Here is a 21981-nt window from a genome sequence, read left to right on the forward strand (position 1 = left end):
TTGGATATAGCTCAATAATAGATTCGTCAGTCCAAAGGATGTGACTGCGCAATTCTTCACCAAGTCTTTTTTCACTCAAATGGCCACTTTTCTGAAGGAGTTCTTCAAATTTCAGACGGTCATCGATATATTTTTGTGACATGAGAGGTTTTTTTGGTTAGTTTGTAAGCTGTGTGACCCCACTTCGTAGTTTTCACAAATTTTTGCACGGTCACACAGTTAATTTGCTTCTTCTTCTCTTTATAGCGTTTTGAGTCATTTAACTCCCTTGCTCAATTACGTAATGAACTACCGGTTTTCTTGCAAAGTCTGTTTTTAATCATTCTTTTTGTGGTAGGTGACACCTTTCTGGGTCGCCCTGGTCGCTTTTTGTCGTGGACAAAATTTTTATTCTTCCATTTCCAAACAGTTCTGCGGCTGCAGCCCAATTTTTGCACAATTTCTGTAGGTTTAAGCCCCTGCTGATGCAATGTTTGTATCTCAACGCTAAGATGCTCATGACTTACACGTTTAGTTGTTCCCCCCATGGTAAAAATTTGAAATAAATAACTTCACTGGTTCAAAAGTTCCAGCTGAATTTGTAACAACCACGCTCCAAAAAATGCATGGGATCGGACTTTATTAACACCCTTTACAATAAATGTGATCTCCAGCTAGGAAACGAAATAAGTGTTTGCCTCAGATTGAGAAGAGATCGGACCAACGACGATAAATCCATACTGCTCAATCTCGTTCCTTAAATAGATGACGCCATCTTATCTTTTAATTAAGAAGAGGCTCCAAATAAAGCAACTTTTTGTAGATAGTAGAAAATAAGAAATTAGTGAGATAAATAGAGCAATGCATAGTTGGTGATAATTGTAATAGGTAAATGCTCTCTTAAACGTATTCAACGTCCCGACACAAAGTAAGTTAATTGGTAAAAGAGTAAGTGCATTTTGAATAATAAATAATGCGGTAGATAACACTTTTTTAAATACCCACCAACACAAACCAACCCAATTAAGTATATACTCTGTCTTTGTTTGGCGAGCTGGGAAAATAATTCAGCAGCAACCATACACATATATTTTTTTTACTATGTAAATGTACTACATACATACATGGGCATTCACTTATTCACATACTGTTACATGGAGTGTTGCTGGACTGAAAACTTGTATTTGTAAAAAAAAAATAAAAGTTAAAAAAAGAAGCGGATATAGAGCATACGAAATGAGGGAAACTGTGATGGTGGCATCGGGGTTGAGTGTTGAGTAGTTTTGTAATTTTAATTTGATATTTATTCACTTTGGTCGGTTCATTCACTGTGGAATTGGGAGCAGTCGGTGTACAATCAAGATATCCGAATGGTGTTGTTGGAGGAAGGAGATGAATTGATAGCAACAACTAATCGCGACCCTGCAACCATGCACATTCGTCCCCTACCCAATGTCTCGAGTGCGGAGACACTCGTTCTCAAATGACCCTTACCTTCACTTGGCTCGACTTGGCTGTGAAATTATACGAGATAAGAACTGGTTTTCTTTTGTGGTAGTCTCAAAATACGTAATTCTCATTCCGTATGTACATACATAGTTCATCCACTAAAAAAGTGTTAAATAAATGATGATCACCCCGTCTCCATAAACGTATCTCCGCTTTCTTTATTTTCCGGTGGGTGCTTTCAGTACAACTTTGTTTGTCTGGAGTTGGACCAAAACTCCTACAAAGGATTAAATCAAATGACAACACTATGCAAATAGATACAAACTTAAAATGTCGGTTGAGAGCATAAATTAAGTGTAACCAAACTTATATGTATGTAAATAAATACATACCTTGAAAGCTTTTATTTCACTTTTATTATCATTTTTATGCTTTCAAACAATGTCAAAGTTTTGTACTTGAAGAAGTGTGTTTAACCAATTAAATTGGAATATAAAATAAACGGAGTGATTGAATAAATTATTCTATAAGCTAAAAGTTTGCGCCCCATAGGAAATTGCACATTTCCTCCATAAAAGAGCTGAAAAAATTAATTGCGATTAAGATGCGAAAAATTGTTAGATCCCTTTGAGCCTGATTAGGAAGTGAGATAACTTTATAGCTTTATACACATTTAGAACTGAGCAAGTATTTTTAAGTGGCTGATATTTAGATATATGTGTATACACCACAGCACAAAGTTAAACAAGCCATTCACTCTTTCTTTCATTCCCCTCGCAGAAATTGCCTGCTCTTAATTATGATTACGATGCACGATTAGGATTTATTTCTTACGGAATGTGCAAAAATGCCTTAATAAAATAGAGAAATAATAGTAGAACAAACCATTAAATGTTTATCAATCAATTCAGACATCAGCCAAACCAACCAGCCCTCAAAGTTTCAGTGTCATGTTGAGGACTGAACTTCGTCATTGCTTGTATGCAACTTCTCTCCTCCTGTACCGGACGACGACGACGACGACGTGCTTTCAACCCAAAGTGGTTTTGTTTGTAGGCTGCTGGCATTCGCAGAACGGTCGGCTGATTCTGAAGGAAAAGGCATTATGATTTTCAATCTTACACAACCATTTCATGTCATATCTCGATTATATGTGTACAGAGCAGCTCTCTTTAATTTTAATTGTTACAAGTTGCCAGTTTATAAGTAAACTGGCAGCAACTTTCCTGTTGCTTGTGCATGGATAAAGACTTTCTTGGATTCGTTTCGTTAGTGCAGCATCAAGAAATGCGAGTTTGTTTTTTTAGTGTTCGCACTATTACAAACAATTTTAATTAACTCCACTCATCGCAAAGCAGTGAAAAGATACCTGCTACAGTTTAGAACTTGTGAAATTTATGTAATTTATTTATTTGTATAAATTACTAAATTCTTCTGACTGCTTACCCACACTGCTCAACTGGGGTTTACTTCCTCTAGTAATGCATACGTCTGTTGCATATATGTAGAAGCATATATGCACATACTTAATACATGTTTCAGTTGAGACGAACCATAGTCGTTTTCATGTGTAGTTTACACGAGTCCAATGTGCACTGGACTTTTAGTTTTAAATAGGTGACTGCTTTAAAAACAATATAAATAAAGATATAAAGATGTCTGCAGCAGATTAATCCGACCATCAGATCGAAATGAGTGATCTGATGAATGCATCTGTGGGATCTAAATGTCTAAATAATATGTAATGAAACCTACAATAGCCACGCCACACAATGTTGATGTGGGGATTTCTCATAGTGTTTGTAACTATTGATAAATATTTCATTCGGGACAAGAGAAAATAACAGGGCTGATTCATAATGTGTATGATCCCATCAAGTGATGACACATTGTCCAAAATATCTGTGTAGATGTAAAATCAAGCCGATTGTGAGCCGATGTGATGTCTTTTTTAAGTACATCAGTCGTGCGAGTCCGAACGAGGAACTGTAGCATATTCCCCAGCTTAAAATGCAACGGATTATTCCAAATGAAAGAAGCAGATATCAATCAGGAAGTTGAAAATGATGGTCATTTCAATTTTAATCCTATTAAAAAAGATTATCTTGTGCAGTGAGTTCCTCCATTTCATTTTAAAACAAGAATTATCAATTATGTTTAGCATAATGCTTCAGTATCGTAAAAAAAATTATTATTTTGCTACGAATTAAAGAATATGAACCTGAATCAACTACAACTGGATTAATTAAGACTATTATTCACACCTACATAATATGTAGCCTTTCGTATAACGTAAAGTGTAACTTAAAACTGCAATTCTACCCGGTTGTGTAAGATTGTGATTAGAATTGTGCAGTGCACATTTTCGCTGATTTGTATTTTTCCGAAAGTATGTGTAGGATGGATAAATATAAAAAGTTCACTTTATTCATCCGATAAAAGGCCGCTGAGTAAGTAAATTGAGGCCACAATGGATTGAAGTACTAGTGGAAGTGGGGAATCGTCGAGGAGAATATCAATAAACTTAAACGACGTGTGAGCATAATGGTGAGACGGAGGGTGCAATGGCAACCCAAAAGCCCGTGGTCTGACCGTGCCGTGGTGAAAGCAATGATTTAGTGGTTCAGTGACGAAGGCAACACAAACCTCAGCCCATATTTACTTGCATTCATGTTCTCTCCTTTCCTCCTCGACATGAGTCCATGGCTGCACTCCACCAATAAATAAATAAAAATATCTCCCTTTCTCATGTTCCTGTTCGTACCGTATCATCATTATTCCTCAGAGTCAATTTCCATCTGAGATTATTCCTTTTGCGGCCGCCACGATGTATACGTACGTACACACACAGACTCCAGTTAACCCGCATCTGCTCCCTGACCTGTTTTGTAGTTGTAGTCCAAATGATCCGTACGTGAGCCCTTTCTGGGCAAATGACCCTTGATCTGCCAGATTTTATTTCAATTTGAATTACAAATAAAAATCGAGTTTCATTTAGCGAGCCAAGGGGAACCTGTTAAAATTTAAAAAATGTTTGCTTGCTTGAGAGAAATCCCTTGGTGAAGGTTGAGAGCCTGAAATAATCTATGTACATATATACTTTAAATAGCCGGTCATGTATGGGTTATGAGATCACTTATCTGTGTATACTTCTTACCCTACGTTCACCACCGGTATTATCCCTCCAGAATGCTGCTCTTGGAGCCAAGGCAATAATAACCTCACGGGTTGAACCTGTCAAGCTTCATTAGTACTCTAATGAGTTACAAGCAAATTGCTAACCCCAAGCGCTTTTTGTTTTAAGGTGTAAATTTGGAAAAACTTTTATTCAGAAACTGGAATACAGCAACTGATAAATATGTTCAAATTCTACCGAAGCAGTTTTCGTTGAACGACACAACTTGCTTCGGATTTACTGTTGATGATATGTGAGTTGTAAATACATACGTTGGAAGTTTGAGTAAAAATTTACAAATATAATGCCATCCATATCTTCCGAGAATTTAGTCTTAATTTCTTTGTTGTATGTTTTAAATAAATAAGTACATACATCAATTTGCTATTTCTAGCAAAATGAACTGCGTGAAAACAAGGCAAATGAGACTTTTGTCACTGCTTGGCACATCGATCAATAAGAAACGGCGAAGAATAATTAAGAATTCAGAGGTAGCTAATGATGATGAGACAAAGGGGTAAATGATGAGAATAGTAAAGTGACAACAAATAAAAATAATTGAATATTCCGAGAGTTGCATTGTGTCAAGAAAGTTATTAGTTTTACATACTAGCGTGGAAAGAGACGCCAAACTTGATTAAGGGACAGTTCATTAAAAGTGTATCAACTCGATTTGTAAGACAAAAGAGTGAAATAAAATACAATGATTTTATGAAAAATTTTTCCCCTCCTCCCGCTGCGCCTCTTCTCTTATTTTCTTCAGACATCCCAGAGGACCTGAGGAGGAGGAATATCAACGTCGACGTGGGTGTTTAAGGAAAATTTGGCGTACGCCGCATGACATGAAAAAAGTGGCTTGAGAAAGCCCAATAATAACAGCAATTTATTAGACATTAGCCGAGTATTAATTTGAACATTGAAAATAGGGGATTTTGTGTACAGCAGGTAGGACGAGTAGAAAAATTTGGAGACTTTGTTTGCCTGCACTTATGTGCTGTCTGAGTTTTAGATGCATGTAAAAGGTATGTAAGTACTTGGATAGTTTGTATAATTTCCTTTTCCACCGCTTAATCCTCTCCCTTTTGTTTATTGGAGTCATAAACTGGGAGTCATTTTATTACAATTTATAACAAAATGATATAATTTTGCTATTTACCACGTTACAATTTCGTTAGTGGTGCAGTGACTGGTGGCTCATAGGAAACCGTAATTCATGGAAAGGAGAAGGGGATGGTGGGTTCTGGAGTAATTTTATTTGGGTTTATCATCACAAGTACCTATTCATTAAAATGCATTTGCTTTTATGTTTTATCGTGGTGAGTGATCAGAGTATGCTACTACTCACACATTATTATGTCTCTGCTGCTTCTCTGACTCAATAAAAATACAATAAATGGAATAAAGCAATGTTGCTCTCTTTCTCCCCTCGCTTTCCGCAGCAGCAGATAGCACACACATTATTCACGATACATGTATGTACGTACTCTCTCCACGTTTGTTTTGTATGGCGTGGTGGTTGATGATACGAATTTAAAACAAAAGGCTGCTGATGATAGGATGCCAGGAGTAATGATATTGTATCGTCAATCGTAATTCTTTTGTGGAAAGACAGGGATGTTTCCTCAGAAGGGTTTTGTCTCGACAGAACGGACTCTCACCCATGCCAGAGATGAAATAATGTTGGCTAATGATGATATAATGTGGATGTGAGTGAGCATGATATCTGTGCGCTTATGCCACAACTACAGATTATCATTATATTTAGTTTACGAACCGAACCCCTGTCTGCAGCAAGATTCAAGGCGAAGAAGCAGCAGAAGCAGCAGCAGAAGCAGCAGCACATCATGGATACCAACCCCATGCATACCTGCACAATGCAGAGTGAATTACGCTCTATTAGTCGAGTATAAAAATGAGTTTCCGGCCAAATTAGCCTGCTTTCTGGTCTGCATTTTTCTGCTCCATCATTTAACACCCATCCGTGCCCATTATCCTAAAACGTACATATGTAAATGTATATGAACTGACATTGTTTACAGCAGCGACATGATAACACACCCCTTCATTCACTGAGTGAACAGAATAATTCCATTGTATGGCTTAAAAGTGCGAGTGTCTGGATCGACACAAAATTGCTAATTCTTGATGGTACGTATGTCATTGAGCTTTATTCAGTCAGACTCGGCTCTCTCTTTGAAATAGCAAAAAAACACACTTGACAATGTTGTACTTAACCTCATTTATTTGGAAACATTGGATTTTTAACTTAAACTTGACTAAGCTAGGAATTAGTAAGCAAGTGCTTTTCTATTACGCCATGGCATGTTTTGCTATCCAAATTATGACCCTTGTAGTAATATCATGATGACGATGATGCGTTGAAATGAAGCCTTGATTGGCCTGAAGTGTGGGATGTAGAGTTTACATAGATCAATCAAGACAATTAGCCAACCTCCATGCCTTCGTTTACCTGGGCTCATCATTTCCCAGTTAATTGTCTGACCAAATCCCACATCCCCTCGAGCTCCCTCAAATTTCAGAAACTCGACCATAAAATAAAATAATCAAGCTGACTTTGTGTGTGTGTATGTATAATAGGCCAGCAAATTTTGTGGATCTACGTTCGCATTCCACAAAGTCTGATTCATCCAAACAAACCCACTAGCTTTCCTCCTCCTGTTGAACAGATTGTTGTATTTAGTCATGCACTTTTATTAAATGCAACATTTCCGTAATTGTAAATGAAGTATTAGAGCAGATGAATTATGGACATTTCTAATTTAAAGTAAAGGTGAACGCAAAGTTGTACCACATTAGTGCATATGTAGGCAAACGTGTTGTTCTAACCTAACCTGAATAATTCGAATTTTGATTTCTGTGTACGCGTACATAGATACAATTTCATTAAACCTTGGAGTAAACATTCTTGTATCGTTTAATTGAGCGTCAGTAACAGCTTCTGTTCATTTTCATATTTCTCGTATGCACTTAATTAATCCTAAGTTACAAGTAAGGACCTTTTTGTTACTGCTACCATTGTGTTTACATTAATACATATTTATTGTATTCAATCAAAAATGACCAAGCATCAATTAATGATATGAAATTTTAAATTCCACGAAAATAATTGGTTATTTACTGTTTTAAAAGTATTTACGCTAAGGGTGGTAAGTATGAACACTCGTGTGTACATATTATCTAGCCTAAACTTATTGGACAGCAGAAGTCAACATATTTTGGACCACTTTACTATCTGTCGTGCAGTTAATATACTTTTGAGTTCCCATTATGCACATGTAGGTAGTTACATAAGAAGAGCAATAAATTAGTGTAATAAATATTTAGTAACTTGAACGTTTTGTACCCCTTTTGCATTTTAACAAGCACGCCGTTTTTGTTAAATAGTAGCTCCGGTGGCTGATTGAATTTTCGATTGCAAGTTGAAAAAGAAATATTAGAGGGCAATCATGTTTGCTCAACTTTCGTCTTTATACTCTATTCTCAAGTGAGTGTAATTACTATTAGAGTGTGGGAACTGAGAGGATGAGTCTTTAACGAATTGTGCTATGCATGCACATGTAAAGCCATGCAATGCAATATTAAAGGAACAAAATATTTCCAAATTTATACACTTGTTTTTTGATTGTTTTACAACCTTAATCAACTCTTTCGTCTTCCTTTCCGTAATAAAGCCGTATTTATTTAACAAGCACGGAGCATATTTACCACATTGTTGCTGCGTATTAAAACTTAAAATTTTGAACACGCTGTAATCCACACAAATGACTCATTTTGCTTCGTTAAGATAAATTACTTGAGAGGAAATGATTTTGTATTTAGTTATTGTATGAACATATGTATTCATACAGGCGACCCCGATATACTGCACTACCATATTACGCAATATGTACGTATGTCTTTATTTTGTGGTGCAGAGAAATAGTAAAGTTATTGTTACATGGTGAAAAATTCAGGGGAAACCAGTTATCTATGAAACAGACACCAAGCTTAATTAAGGTTTGAAGTTTGATGCTTAAAAGAAAATTAACAGCAATCATCAATAATTAGTACATGAATGTAATTCGTGATATAGTTTAGGAGTAAAAATCAAGGCTGTGTGTGATTGATTAATAAAACAATGGTAACTTGATGGATGCAATTAAGCCTGTTTTTCAAAGGAATGTTTATGTGGATGACAAACGAGATGATGTAAATGCGGATAATTCCAACGACGCTCGGGGAAAAGACAGCAAGAGGAGCAGGAGAGAAGAGAAAATGAAGGTACACAAGGAAAATGGGTTGGCTTGCATGGAGAGACAAGGGCGACGTGATGTTCCCGTCGAGAAGGAACGAATGCGTGGTTTATTATTTTTACGAGTAAAAAACGAAGTCGGTAATCAAAGTCTCGGAAAAGCAGATATCGAGGACTTTGTTGTTGAACTATATGTTGATGATGCTGGTGCTCTATAGCTACGTACGTATTTATGTATGGGAAGGTGTCAGTTGGTTCAGTTGTTTAGTTGGTTTGCTTTATTGGCCTTTTCTAAAATCGAAATCTACTATCTCTGCCTCACAAACAATGCAACGACGGTGGTGTCGGTCGTCGGTGTGTATAAAGTGGAGCTGAAGTTGAGCGATGATGATACTATTTGAATTGGAAGCGATCAAGCAACATGGGAGGACATGAGTTAAACAGAGAAAATGGGCTGTGGAAGCGTTTCTGGTAAGTTAATAAAAAACGGGGATTGTTGGGCATTGTATTGTTATTGTGTGTGAAGCAGTTTTATTGTATGAAAAAGCTTTAATTTGACTGCAGTCCACGCGAGACGAATTGTAAATTTTAGTAAATTTGGTTTAACACAAAATGTTCATAATTGGTTTATCCCTGCAACACTTAACGCTGTGATGTACTCTTTAATTTTTTGCTTGTTACGATTAAATCTTAAATTCTGAGTAAGTATTAAAATTGCCACTACTCATACATACGTACACACAGCAGCGCTTCGTATCACTATATTATGACCATATTGGACCGCACCATTTACAGGTCCAACTACCATGTCTGCTTTTATTACACCACGAACTGCTTTATCAGGGACTATTAGCCCGAGTGTACATATATGAGTGGTGTGGTGTGGTGTGGTACAAGTCTTTAGTTGGACATAAATTGCCAGGAGAGGAATTCGTATTAAATAATAAGAAAAGAGGAGCAGATTGTTGTTATTACTTCCATCAACCATTGTGTCCTGCCTTTCAAAATTCTACGTTCAATTACAAAATTACAAATAAAGAAGCATGAAATTAAGAATATATAAGAAATGCTCCCTTCTTTTCTTCCGTCCTCTTTCCATAAGTAGCGAATTGGCCTTTGATCTCAGTAGTAACACGGACAATTCATTTATTTCCGCGGGGGTCCATTATGAGATATCTGAAGCGTGAGAAATTTCCATTCTTTTCCACTTGTTCGTATTACTACACCTTTGCTGCTCATCATGTTGGCTCAATAGATTTGCTGCTTGCATTGTGTTATGCCTTTAAGTGGTTATAATCCAAATCTGTTCACTTTACAACAATGCAGAGTGGACGTCATTCTTCCAGGGCAGGAGAAAACAATGGACACCGAAATTTGGGAGTCGCTCTCGCTTCTATTCAAGCTTCACTCATTTTCCACTCATTATATTTCTAATACTATTATGGCTTCTGATGGATAGGTAAATGCTCAAATTCTCCATTCCCTCAAAAATTCATCATCATCACACTCGACGATTATTATTATTAAAAATTGTATGTTTTTTATTTATTTTCCATTTAGCCCGAGCCAGGTATACATAAATATTATTTCAAGCATTATCGAACTTGATATCTATCAATACTTATTTCCTATATGAGCAAATCAAATTCTAAACCTGACGATTAAGCTACTATTAACTCGTTGATTTTAGTCCGCAAACGTGCATGCTGAAGAATCTACCGTATGGGAAAGTTGGTTTTCTCTGAATAGTTACCATAAGTAGAGTTTATTTTGCGATGAAATTTTGTTCAGAAAGATGCTTTATGATACATGTATATGTGCATGCATATATGATCATTTTACCCACGTCGCTTATATTGAATTCAGAAAATGATAATCTTTTTTCTACTCAAAAATTGCAACGAATTGATTTTAAGAATTTCAAGGCCCTGGTTTTCTAATGTCCTTCCAAATCCTTGTATTCTCCTGCAGCGCTATTTTCATTAACTGTTGGACTTTACTACAATTGACTTCCCATCGGGAGGTGGTCGGGCTTCACGATGAAACTCATACCGACCTTCAAATTCAAACCTGTCAAATCGACACTTTTGTTTTTGTGCTCCCGAAATCTTGAACAAAAACATCTCATCATCACGCACCATTTGCCCTTCCTACCATTATTTGATACAATTCTCACTAATTGAGTTTCACACACACTCGACCCACCAAATAAACACCCAAGAAGAAGAAGCGGTCTCCTGGAATGATCTTTTCCACTCTTATTGTTCAAGGTATAATTTTTAACAGATATGTTCTTACTTTCCCCCGTCTTGATAGGATGAAAAAGTTGAATCTCTTCACATGCGATCAGTATTACACGTAAATAATTTCTTAATGCAAGTCGTCTTCTAAATAGTAATGGTGGGAGCTACTGAGGAGATGGTGCATATATATGCATGCATATCATGCATGTAGGAAATCATGGCTTGAGATTTGGGAATGCAAAATTTTCATGCAATATGTATCATTACCGATTTAGTATGAATTTCAGGTGAGAAAATTCTCTTGAATGAAAAAAAGTATCTCGACATGTTTTGTTGACGTTTATATGTTTTTGCTATATTTTATTTCCATTAGTTTGAGATTGTCCTCCTTACACAAAAGCAATTTTATACGGAACGGGGTAATCCGTAACAATGTATCAAGTTATCGCTTGGTTTTGGAGTAATAACGGAGCTATATAAATTGCTTCGAGACATAATGGAACCTCGAATGGCACACAACAAAAATTCTTAAAGATCTTAACTATAGTAATTATACCAAATATAAATAATACATATGTATATACCAGCTGTAACTTACGTATGTATGTAACTATATCGCACACTCTGAGTAAGCAGGTAAATATAAGCATCCCGGTTACTCTATAAATACATATGTTGTAGTCATTATGCATTAACATACATAATTAGCATAGTCAAAGTCATTGACAAAAGTGTGCTTGAAATGCATTTTTGCAGCGTTTCGTACTCACTTCCGTAGAATCATGAGGGCGGGCACTATAGTAAATGTGTAGTAGATGTAAGCATAATGATAATAGCGTATCATTATGCGCAACTACAGAAGATACAGGTAATATTACATATGTTGCTTCATCCGCTAATTAATATCATTCTCTCACATTGAATCGAATTATGGTTGACACAAGTAACTTTCGTCTACATATAATTTTGTATACATGTTGAAGTGGGTTTATTTAGCACTATTACATGAACAAATAGTTAAATTGGATGATGGGAATGTAATATGGGAATGCTTGTGCTAATAAATCACCTTAATTATCTAATGTAGTGGCAATACAAAACATTGCATAGTCCATCAAAAGCTTCGACAACCAACGACATGACCCAGGTAATTAGCCAACGACCATGTTGTCGCATTTTTATGTCGTATTTTTATACTAATATCGTCCTCGCCACGCCTCTCCCCAAATTCATTATTGTTGATCACCCATGAATCAACCAAAGATACGTATGTATGTATTTATATAGCTCCCAAAGCAAGTGTTGGAACTATAATTTTGCTGTATGTGAGTACTAAAGAAATGCATGACTGAAACTTTGCAAGCAATTAAATCAAGTTGAGAGTTGATATAAATAATAACAGTAATAACGATAATAGTTGGTAATACGTTGCATAATACATACATGTAAATATAATATAGTTAGTTGGCGGAATGAATACCTAATTTGTTGGATAATAATTAAGGAATGTCTCTGTCGTCCGGGTCGTCGTGGTTGGTTTGGGGTGAGTGACTGTTGGTCGGACTACTGCTACTTGGGGGGTGTTCTCCCCTCCCCCCGTGATGGTGACCACCGTTGTAGAACGCAGACAGACTTTGGAGTGAGGACGAAGCCGGGAGGGTGGGTTGTTGCGCTGCCAAGGCTGCAGCCATCGCCATCGCTGGAGATGGAAACGGGGATGGGTACAATCTGATCAGAAGAAAAGGTACTTGTCAATTAGTCAATTAGTTGAAAAAAATTCGTTTCCGATTTACTATAGGTAAGAATGCTGGTTAAGCATAATCCGTAGAATACGATTTGATGACAGTTTTCATTATGCAAGTGAATCATGAGATAACATCGTAATATCGGTGGGGAAACTGAGACGAATGGAAACATGATTTCATCCAACAACGCTGGAATAATAATACAACAATTAAGTAGTGTCTAACCTGTACGGCATTGGTTTTGGAATGGCAGAGGCCGCAGCTTGTCGGGCAGCGGCGTCGAATTGAGCCCAGGGGGAGGAGAAGGGAGAAGGGGCACCAGAGTAAAGGGCTCCTGAAAATCAGAATTGATGTTGCAGTTCCTATTGGTACCTTTTGTAACTGAAAGTGATGCTTTATATGTACTCACCAATCCGCTGAAGAGCAGCATAGTTTCCGGCCTAATTTTGAATAATATGATTAAAACCACCTCAATGGTATATATATATGCAAACCGTTTTACACGCACCTCTGCCAAGAGTTCTAACCCGACAGCCGACTGGCGTTTCCATTTAGTCCTATAAAATACCAATTTACAATCAAATAACCAGGCTAAGAATGACCACTTTGTGTTAAGTTAACATCTAATATGTTCCCATGATTGTGTTTCATATGTGGAGTGGATAATATATGTAGTACTAACATTCATAATTCATTGATAGCAAGAAATGCAAAGTCCACAAATTAACAACAAATTGTAGATTAACAATAATGTTGGAGTCAAATAAGAATAAGATAACAATGGAGAATTATACATTACGATACTTGATACTTCTAATCATTGGAAGTGTAGGAAAAACCTTTATGGGTGATCTGGATGCTATCTTCTGATGTGACTCAATAAACCACATCATTTGAAAATTCTTCCCAGTCAAATTCACATAGGCACATTAATAAATTCAAAGCACGAGTCTCGTAATTTTTGTCGCTAGACAAAATGAACTTGGTCCGGTCAAAACCTGAGCATTTTTAGTATTATAATATCCACTGCACGTATAAAACAAAAAATACTATATCATCCATAATCATCCTTGAGAGATGCGTGGAGTTTTAGTGTTGGGCAGCAAAAGATTTGTTAAATATATGTATGACGACCGAGGAGGAGAAAAAAGGGTAAGAAGAAGAAAGGTGCCTTTGACACATGTTCATATATGTAGCAGCAGCAAAAAGTCGGTCCAAACTAAATTAAACTTTGAAGAGTAACTATTTATAGTTGATGAGCATCATTAGTGGCTTTTATACGAGTAAATAGCATGGGAAACTAGATTTTTCCTACGCATTTTAAGTGAAAAAGACAGACATGCTACTGACTGATTAATGCCAAGGAGGAACACAAAAGGTGACCGACTAATTAGTTCATACGGCTTACTCTCCACCATTCGCAGAATAATAGGAGAGAACTAAAACTAAATCCTTCATTATTACTCTCTTGCTTTTCTTGTTATTAGATATTACATATTACGATGAGGTGCTCTCTACCTCCACCACTGGCAAAGTAATGGGTTAATTAACCAAGCAATTATTGTAAGTCATGCAACAAGTTGAGTAAAAGCTCAGCTCCTTCCTCCTCTTATTAAATGTTTCTTTTTGATGGTCAGATTGAGCTACAAATAAGTTATCCCTCGTACATATTTCTCATCATGACTGCATGTGGGCACTCCTGAACTGCCCACTTGAGTCCAATCAACATTAAATATTGAGCAGGTTGCGATGGGATATGCGGATGAGAATAGGGATAAAAAATATTGTATGCATATACAGATATTGCTGATACATGCATATATATAAAGATACACAATTTCTCATCTGCCCCTAGTTAGGAAATCAAGCTAACGACTGCTGAACAAAATTAACTAATTAATGGATGATTTGAGGAGGTGATAAGGGCCAATGTAAGATATGCACATACATAATGTCTGTAGAATAGCTGACTACGTAATATGAGTTGTTATATTCAGATTGTGAACAAATGAGACAGCAGAGATGATTAGCAAAGTAGTGGAAGAATTTTAAATTGCACTTTTATCAACAAACAAACGAGAGCGGCCGTTTCTACTTACCGTCGGTTTTGGTACCTGCAGCACAAATAATACAATATTTTGTTAAATAAATATCAATCAAATATTACGTATGTGCAAGTGCGTATTTATTTGTTCATCTTCACACTTACCACGTCTTGACCTGAAATACAAAATAATGAAAATGTTACAAAAAAGCGATACTTGATAATAAAAGCGGCGTCAAAGTAATGAAACCTTTCATTGGCATTGATGTTATGTACGTATGTATGTTTTTCTATTCATACCTGGGTGTCCGTCAGATTCAACTTTGCTGCCAACTCCATCCTGCAATACAAATTACTATTTGTCACTTTGATTTACTGGATTTTTTTTGCTTGTTTCATTTATTCCTATTTAACTTGAAACTAATTCATGGAACAAATAAACCAAAAAAAATGTTTCACAGACTTGTTAAGCTCAAAAGCAATGACTTTTTTCATTACTTGTGTACATGTATAAATTCGTAAAGAAGTTGCAATATCTGACAGATGTTTCACTTTCAATAAATTTGCGTGCTTGGTTAATGTCCTTTTAATTGTCAGTGTCATAAATGAGTATGTAGCACTCATTGGATGGACGACTCATCCTCAGCAGTACCATAGTGAGTTGGCTACTGGCTGACCATTGTTCATATACAATGCATACATATTCATACATATTTATAATATTTATGTGCAAGTTAATAAAACCAACCATCAAACTTATCTGCGTATGATCTGCACTACCGACTGGACTATGTAAACTGGGTCGTAAAGTTGGACTGATGGTCAAGCAATAAGCAAGGATTCTATTTTTTGTTTGCAATAATAATCCGACCTGCTATGCTAAGCTAAAAACTGGTCCAATTAATTGAAACTTGAATTAAAAGCGTCAGCACTTTAGAGTACATAATGGGTGCACAAGTCAATCCACAAACTTGAGAACAAGTTTATGTCGGCAATGATAATATTGCCGAGTAAACGAGTTTTAATTGTATTATTTCATTTATCGACAATAATAACGAGTTCCTGTCTCATCACACAACGCTATTTCGCTCTTTTGTCTCCTCGATATTAATATACGTATGTACAACATTTTTGTATTGTATGCATGGTGTAAGTAAATGGCAGTCAAAACCATTATTCCACTAACGAGTCAGTTCTTTCTTGGCAGTGACTACAAAATGAAATTAATTGTCCTTGTTTTCCTTGATTTCTATTGATTTGACAAAATCCTCACACAATTAGTAATCAGTTCACTATTACTGCAATTAATTATTGTGTAAAACTAAGGATTCCTCAGTTTTGTATGAGGTGAGGATGCAGCCAGCATGCAACATACATAATTCATAATTTAGTTGATTCATTTTATCCCTCATTCTTGTAATTAATTAAATAGTTGATGTTATTATATGCATGCACACACATTCATGGCTGTAAGTACATATCTCTGTGTACACAAGCACACCATTTATTTATGCATATAGAGTATTGCAAGTAGTAATACTTAATACATAATACTAATCTATGTACAAATGCAAAAATCCACAGGCACTTCAGTCCATTTAGCTTGGAAATGGAGCCTTACGTACGTACATACATATGTACATATTTTATTACTTATTTCACCTTCTAAAAGAATCAAGTGTGGGTGGATATAAATTAATCCTGGTTAATTTCAAGTTAATTTCCCATTAAAGGAAATTCAATTGCCAAGCTTCCTTGCATGCACATGAATTCACACGCAAATTAATCATTTATAATTTACTGCGTACAATTTTAATGGATTTTTCTGAAGATGATAATAAAGATTGTGAGCTTCTTGAATATGTATCTTACCTGTCCTGAACGGAGAGGTATTTCTGTCTCTCGAACGACTTTTCCAGCGTTTGTAATTGGTGATCAGTAAAAGCAGTTCTAGCTTTTCTCTGTTTCTTGGAAATGGAGGAGTGGTTAGAGCCGGGGATGACTATTCCGCCGCGATGATGCTCGTGATGATGGCTTACCGTCGTCCCCCCCTCGCTCCGAGTGCTCTCGTCGTCGTCGTCCTTATCATGACTCCCTGCAATAGTTCATAAGTCGCATCCTTATTTTGTGTGTAACAATCAACCCATTTGACTACTGATGTCATAGTATATACACTTAATAGCACTTAGTAGGGGAGGTTGCGTATCATCAACTCACGGATCTCGATGTCCTTTGGATATGTTGCTTTCACTCATTAAAATCCACGCCAAAAATACAATTTTACCCTTATTTTGAAATTTCTTTCACCATTATACTCCGAATCCGAGATAGTTGTTTTCTTATATCCAACATCAAACTCAACTTTTGGAATTTTTTAGTATTTTTAAAATTTAAAATTCCGAATGAGCATTGTTGTAGTAATCAACAACGCAAATTATGCCTGCGAAATAATCATCGAAAAATTTGAGTTTGATATTGGATATAAGAAACGAACTATCTGGGAGTATAATGGTGAAAGAAATTTCAAAATTAGAGTAAAATTGGATTTTTGGCGTGGATTTGAATGAGTGAAAGCGATTTTTGGGCACCTTTGAGTGGGTGTGGCGGGCGCAAATGTGGTCATGGAGTCAAACCACTTCAGGGTTGCTGTTCACTCATGGAACACTATAACATATCCAAAGGACATCGAGGTCCGTGAGTTGGTAGTACGCAACCTCCCCTTCTGACAATGCGATGACGCCAGCGGTCTCGCTCCGATTTTGACGAAACAACGATAATTATGTAGCCTTAGGTAAATAATTGAACACGTGTTTCGGGATTTTTCATAATGTTCAGTTTAAACAAAGTTATGATAGTATAAGTGACCGAAAATTCGCATTTTTCTCGTCAAGTTTTTCTTTTTTTTGTTTCTGAGGGGGAAAAATGCGAATTTTCGGTCACTTATACCATCATAACTTTGTTTAAACTGAGCATTATGAAAAATCCCGAAACACGTGTTCAATTATTTACATAAGGCTACATAATTATCGTTGTTTGTTCAAAATCGGAGCGAGACCGCTGGCGTCATCGCATTGTGAGTAGATAAGTGACACCCGACTCACATTTCTCGTTATTACCATATAGTGTATAGTTTGTCCTATTTATTTGCGACAATTGCTAAATGCGTACTTTATACGGGAACCATAAGTACATTGTTGTGTAATGACCTTTTAATTTTTTTCGTCTAGTGGCTTATCAAATGAACATGCATCGTAATCGTTAGAGTAATTATGATAAATGATCAGGCATGGATTCAATTATTACAGTTCCAGTTTTAATCCAGCGGAAATCTTTGTCTCTGACGTATGTATTTAGGTTTAACCTATGATTGGTTATGAGCAAATCCACGACGAGATATTTAATTCGCTACCTTTTCATTTAATACCGTCTGATAATTGCTTCGACTTAATTAACCCATGTAATCAAGTAGAATCTAAAACGTTATTTGTTATTTAAAAGAATTACAAAGACATGCAAGGTCGGCTTCCAAAAGATGGTAGCGAGCAAATACAGACATAAGTGGCATGTTTTAGCAAATAATGGTGTAGACATGCATGGGAACTTTTGTAATCATAATTGATCGCTTCAAATCAAAGCGCACATATTTATAATGCATCAGATTGGCATGCACATTATGCATATGTACATATTTACATATATATTTGTAGCAAGTTGAGGTTTAATGATTTCATGGCTGTTTGCGCACTACCTTTTTATTTATTTCATTAAAAGACAGAAATGATTTTATGCAAACATTCCATCAAATATTAATCAAATGCGGTCGGTCGAAAATATGTCTCCTCCGTCTCAGTAACTCACTAATGTGATTTCTAGCATTATCATATTTATTATTATGATTTTCGACATGAAGTTGGAAACCTGAAAAGAAGTGGGTATGAGAACATTCAGTATGTGACTGCAAGGAATCAAAGCTTTTTTGCCAATATCAATCACTACATAATATATTGGTTAGACAAGGCAAGTGTGCCATTTGTTAAAGTTATTTGGACAGCAGAGCATAACATGAGGATTGCGTGCAAAGAGCAAAATTGACTTCTGGGAAAGGATCCATCAATATACCTGAAATCTTTATTGGATAATTCATTACTGCATTCGTTCGTGTTAGATTGAGAGTTTGAGAGTCGAGACCACACTGCTCAATAATGTCGAGCAGGTAAAATTAGAGCTTGTTAAATCGGGTAAACTGAGGAGCTTCATACGTTCATATACCTTCTGCACACACGGATTTAATGATACCGTAACTACTTTTACATATATATGTATCCCCAAATTGAGTACGTATTGGATTACTTTGACTTGTCCTTTCTCAGCAAAATAAGTCTCCACCGAGTAAACCACAAGCACGACTATCTCATTCCAGGCTATTTAATTATTTAGAAAATCAATCAAAGTACCGTGATCGAGGCTAATGCAACATTTAAACTTTCAATTTGCTTCAAACGAAATTTTCTCAAGAGAGCTAATAAATAAACCCTGAACGAGAAATCACAAACAAATGCAATCAATTATGTACTATCTACATACGTAGTACAAGACCGACGACGCAATTTTGCGGAGAATTACGTAATATAGATTTGTAGGTACTACATGGGTATGTGCACATTTAGATGAAACACGTGAGACTGAGAAAATGTGCACAAATGTCAATGAGAGAACAGTAAAACTGAGAAAAATAAATCTTAATACTCAAAATGGTGCCATCGAACGATGAAAAGAAATGACGCTTGAGATGAAGATCTCGCTTATGTATAAATTGGAGATTAGTTTGAGGAACTGTTTGCCTGACCTTTGATGGATTCGGAGTCGTCGTAGTCGGAAGAGTCGCCACAAGTGGATCTTCGGAATGACAAGTCTTTGGGGAGTTCGGACGAGGGGTTTCCTGGAGAGAATCCACGCTCAATGTCCGGTCCATCCTTGTCTGAGGAGAGGATGTCGTTAATGAAAAATCGGGTTTTCATGCTCTGCGGTGGGCCCTCCAAACCTACTTTGTCCATCGGCGATAGAGCTTTCTCTTGAGACGACGGCACTAGTGGCACAGCATTCACTGTCATATTTGTTGACATCCACCAACTGCTCGCCACTTTCTCCAGGGACCTTTTTCTCGCACCCCACCCACTCGGCTCATCCGTAGCCCCTACTTTCTTCACCAGCGTCTTGTATCTCACCACTCTTGGTCAGCTTGATCATTCAACGACTATTTCAAACTAACAACAACACCTCGTTTAAAACATGCCTCGATTTATCAGTCTTTTAAACTAAATATTTCCTTAGTCAGACAATTTACAAAAATTGGATGAATAATTATTGTAGTTATTCCTATTTTGGCTCTAGTAGTAACACGCTTTGACAGTCACACGAGATCTAGTTTTATTATTCTGTTGAACCAAAATGTAATTTTGTTCACACATATTTACTCATTCAAAGTGACGTTTGTTTGGTCAGAAGAGTGATTAATCAGCAGTCTCTCTCGACATGCAAACCTTTTAGAATTGTCACACATTTAACATTACACGATTCAGGTGTCACGATACGATAAGTTTACATGGATTGTTAGCTTCTGCTTGATTTCACTGTATTTATTGAGGTATTAACATTTTGTCGGGGGCAAGTTGAGAAATCTATACGAAGATGTAGACTTATTAGTTGCTGAGACTGGTTGACAATTGAAGAAGCAGAGAACTAGTAATGTAACGTGTCACCTCACTTATTAATCGAGGAGGAGGTTATCTGAATGGAGTTACGTAACGTGTGTGTACTTGTTGATCTGAGAGAGGACGAGAGCGTGTGTGTGTGTGTGATGAGGGAGCGAGGTCTGGGCTGGGAGTAGCTCTCAAGTGTTTGATGTTGCAAGTTAATAGCCGCATTACAGACTTGATCAGCACCACACAGCGAAGGATCTTCTGGATGTATGTTGGATAACTCGGCCGCTTTGACAATAATACTTACGTACGACGAGTGTTGTGAGAGGGATAAAAAGGAAGCGAGTCGTTGGTGAGAATTCTAGTCCAGCCCCCAACCAGACTCCTCCCTCCCTCGAGCATCTTCTTCTAATTGGCTCCACCGCAGATCCGTTTTTCGACACGGCGAAATTTCACCTTCCAGCACCGCTCGCAATTACGCAGATTTAACACCTTCGCTCTCATCAGTTCCGGATCTCACAAAGTGTCACAGTCTCTAATGTGCAGCTTATGCATGTGCACAGTCAAAGTGACGCAATTTTCTCATGTTATGAGATGAGCATTGATTGTTTCAATATCATAATTCTTCATGTATATGAACCACATTATTTTGCATAAAATAGATGAGGAAGTGTGAATTGATTGATTGCACATATTTAGTAATAAGCGTAAATAAATTATTGCAGAGTCGTGTCCTTTCTACAAAGATTTCTTTTCCTTCTATATAACATGCATATATAGTTTGTGGTCTTTATGTATGAGCGGATCAGAGCATGAGATTAGATTACTATCCATTATCCATTCCAACTAATTTACATTTGATCCCCTTCGTCCGTCCGTTCATTGCAGTGCAGCTGATTTTAAGTAGATTTTGCTTTTAGTTTTTTAAGCCTTTATCATTCCATCGGCTAAAAGGACACAGAGAACAAGAGAGAGGCACACAACAACAACCTCTTTTCTGAACGTGGTAGTCAAATCCCTTCAATACTGACCGGCTAAAATAAATGCATTGTTGTTATTGTACGGGTGATGATGATAACGAGGTTTTTATAATCACCCAGGACCAACAATAGGATTAAAAATTGGGCATTAAAAATTGAGAATAAATATCCTTCACTTCAATTGTTACTTTATTATTGCTTTTAAATCCAATGTTTCTATTCTTTTTTTTAATTCAGCTACTTATGCGACAATCAATAGTACGATCCAATCACTTGGTAGATATATAAATGAGGCATGATTGCCATTATTTGTCACCTATCTGAACAGGAAGAGGTGAAAGGGTAAAAATTGTAACTTAACTTTGAACAAAGTTAACTTTATACTCAGGATATGTACAAAATGCATATCTAGAAA

At 36.6% G+C, this 21981-nt stretch overlaps 1 protein-coding gene across 1 annotated transcript; it reads right to left on the bottom strand.

The window, feature by feature from the left end:
• Positions 1–11431: 11431 nt before the first annotated feature.
• LOC110846317 (homeobox protein B-H1) lies at positions 11432–20862 on the bottom strand. The gene is made up of 9 exons (XM_022093022.2): positions 19734–20862; positions 16760–16982; positions 15188–15227; positions 15053–15063; positions 14943–14957; positions 13352–13400; positions 13253–13283; positions 13069–13177; positions 11432–12826 (listed from the first exon to the last, which is right to left on the bottom strand). Exons 1-9 carry the CDS (start codon positions 20008–20010, stop codon positions 12598–12600), a joined length of 984 nt encoding a protein of 327 aa, XP_021948714.1. The 5' UTR covers positions 20011–20862; the 3' UTR covers positions 11432–12597.
• Positions 20863–21981: the final 1119 nt, after the last annotated feature.

Source organism: Folsomia candida, unplaced genomic scaffold (genome assembly GCF_002217175.1).
Source record: "Folsomia candida strain VU population unplaced genomic scaffold, ASM221717v1 Fcan01_Sc003, whole genome shotgun sequence".
In the NCBI taxonomy this organism is placed as follows: Eukaryota; Metazoa; Arthropoda; class Collembola; order Entomobryomorpha; family Isotomidae; genus Folsomia; species Folsomia candida.

Excerpts from the sequence above, each read along its gene's own strand:
- LOC110846317 (XM_022093022.2), bottom strand. The coding sequence starts at position 20,010 with ATGTCAACAAATATGACAGTGAATGCTGTGCCACTAGTGCCGTCGTCT. Across the intron at positions 13,284-13,351 it reads GGTTAGAACTCTTGGCAGAG|GCCGGAAACTATGCTGCTCT; the intron begins GTGCGTGTAAAA and ends ATTCAAAATTAG. Across the intron at positions 13,178-13,252 it reads TGCTGCTCTTCAGCGGATTG|GAGCCCTTTACTCTGGTGCC; the intron begins GTGAGTACATAT and ends TCTGATTTTCAG.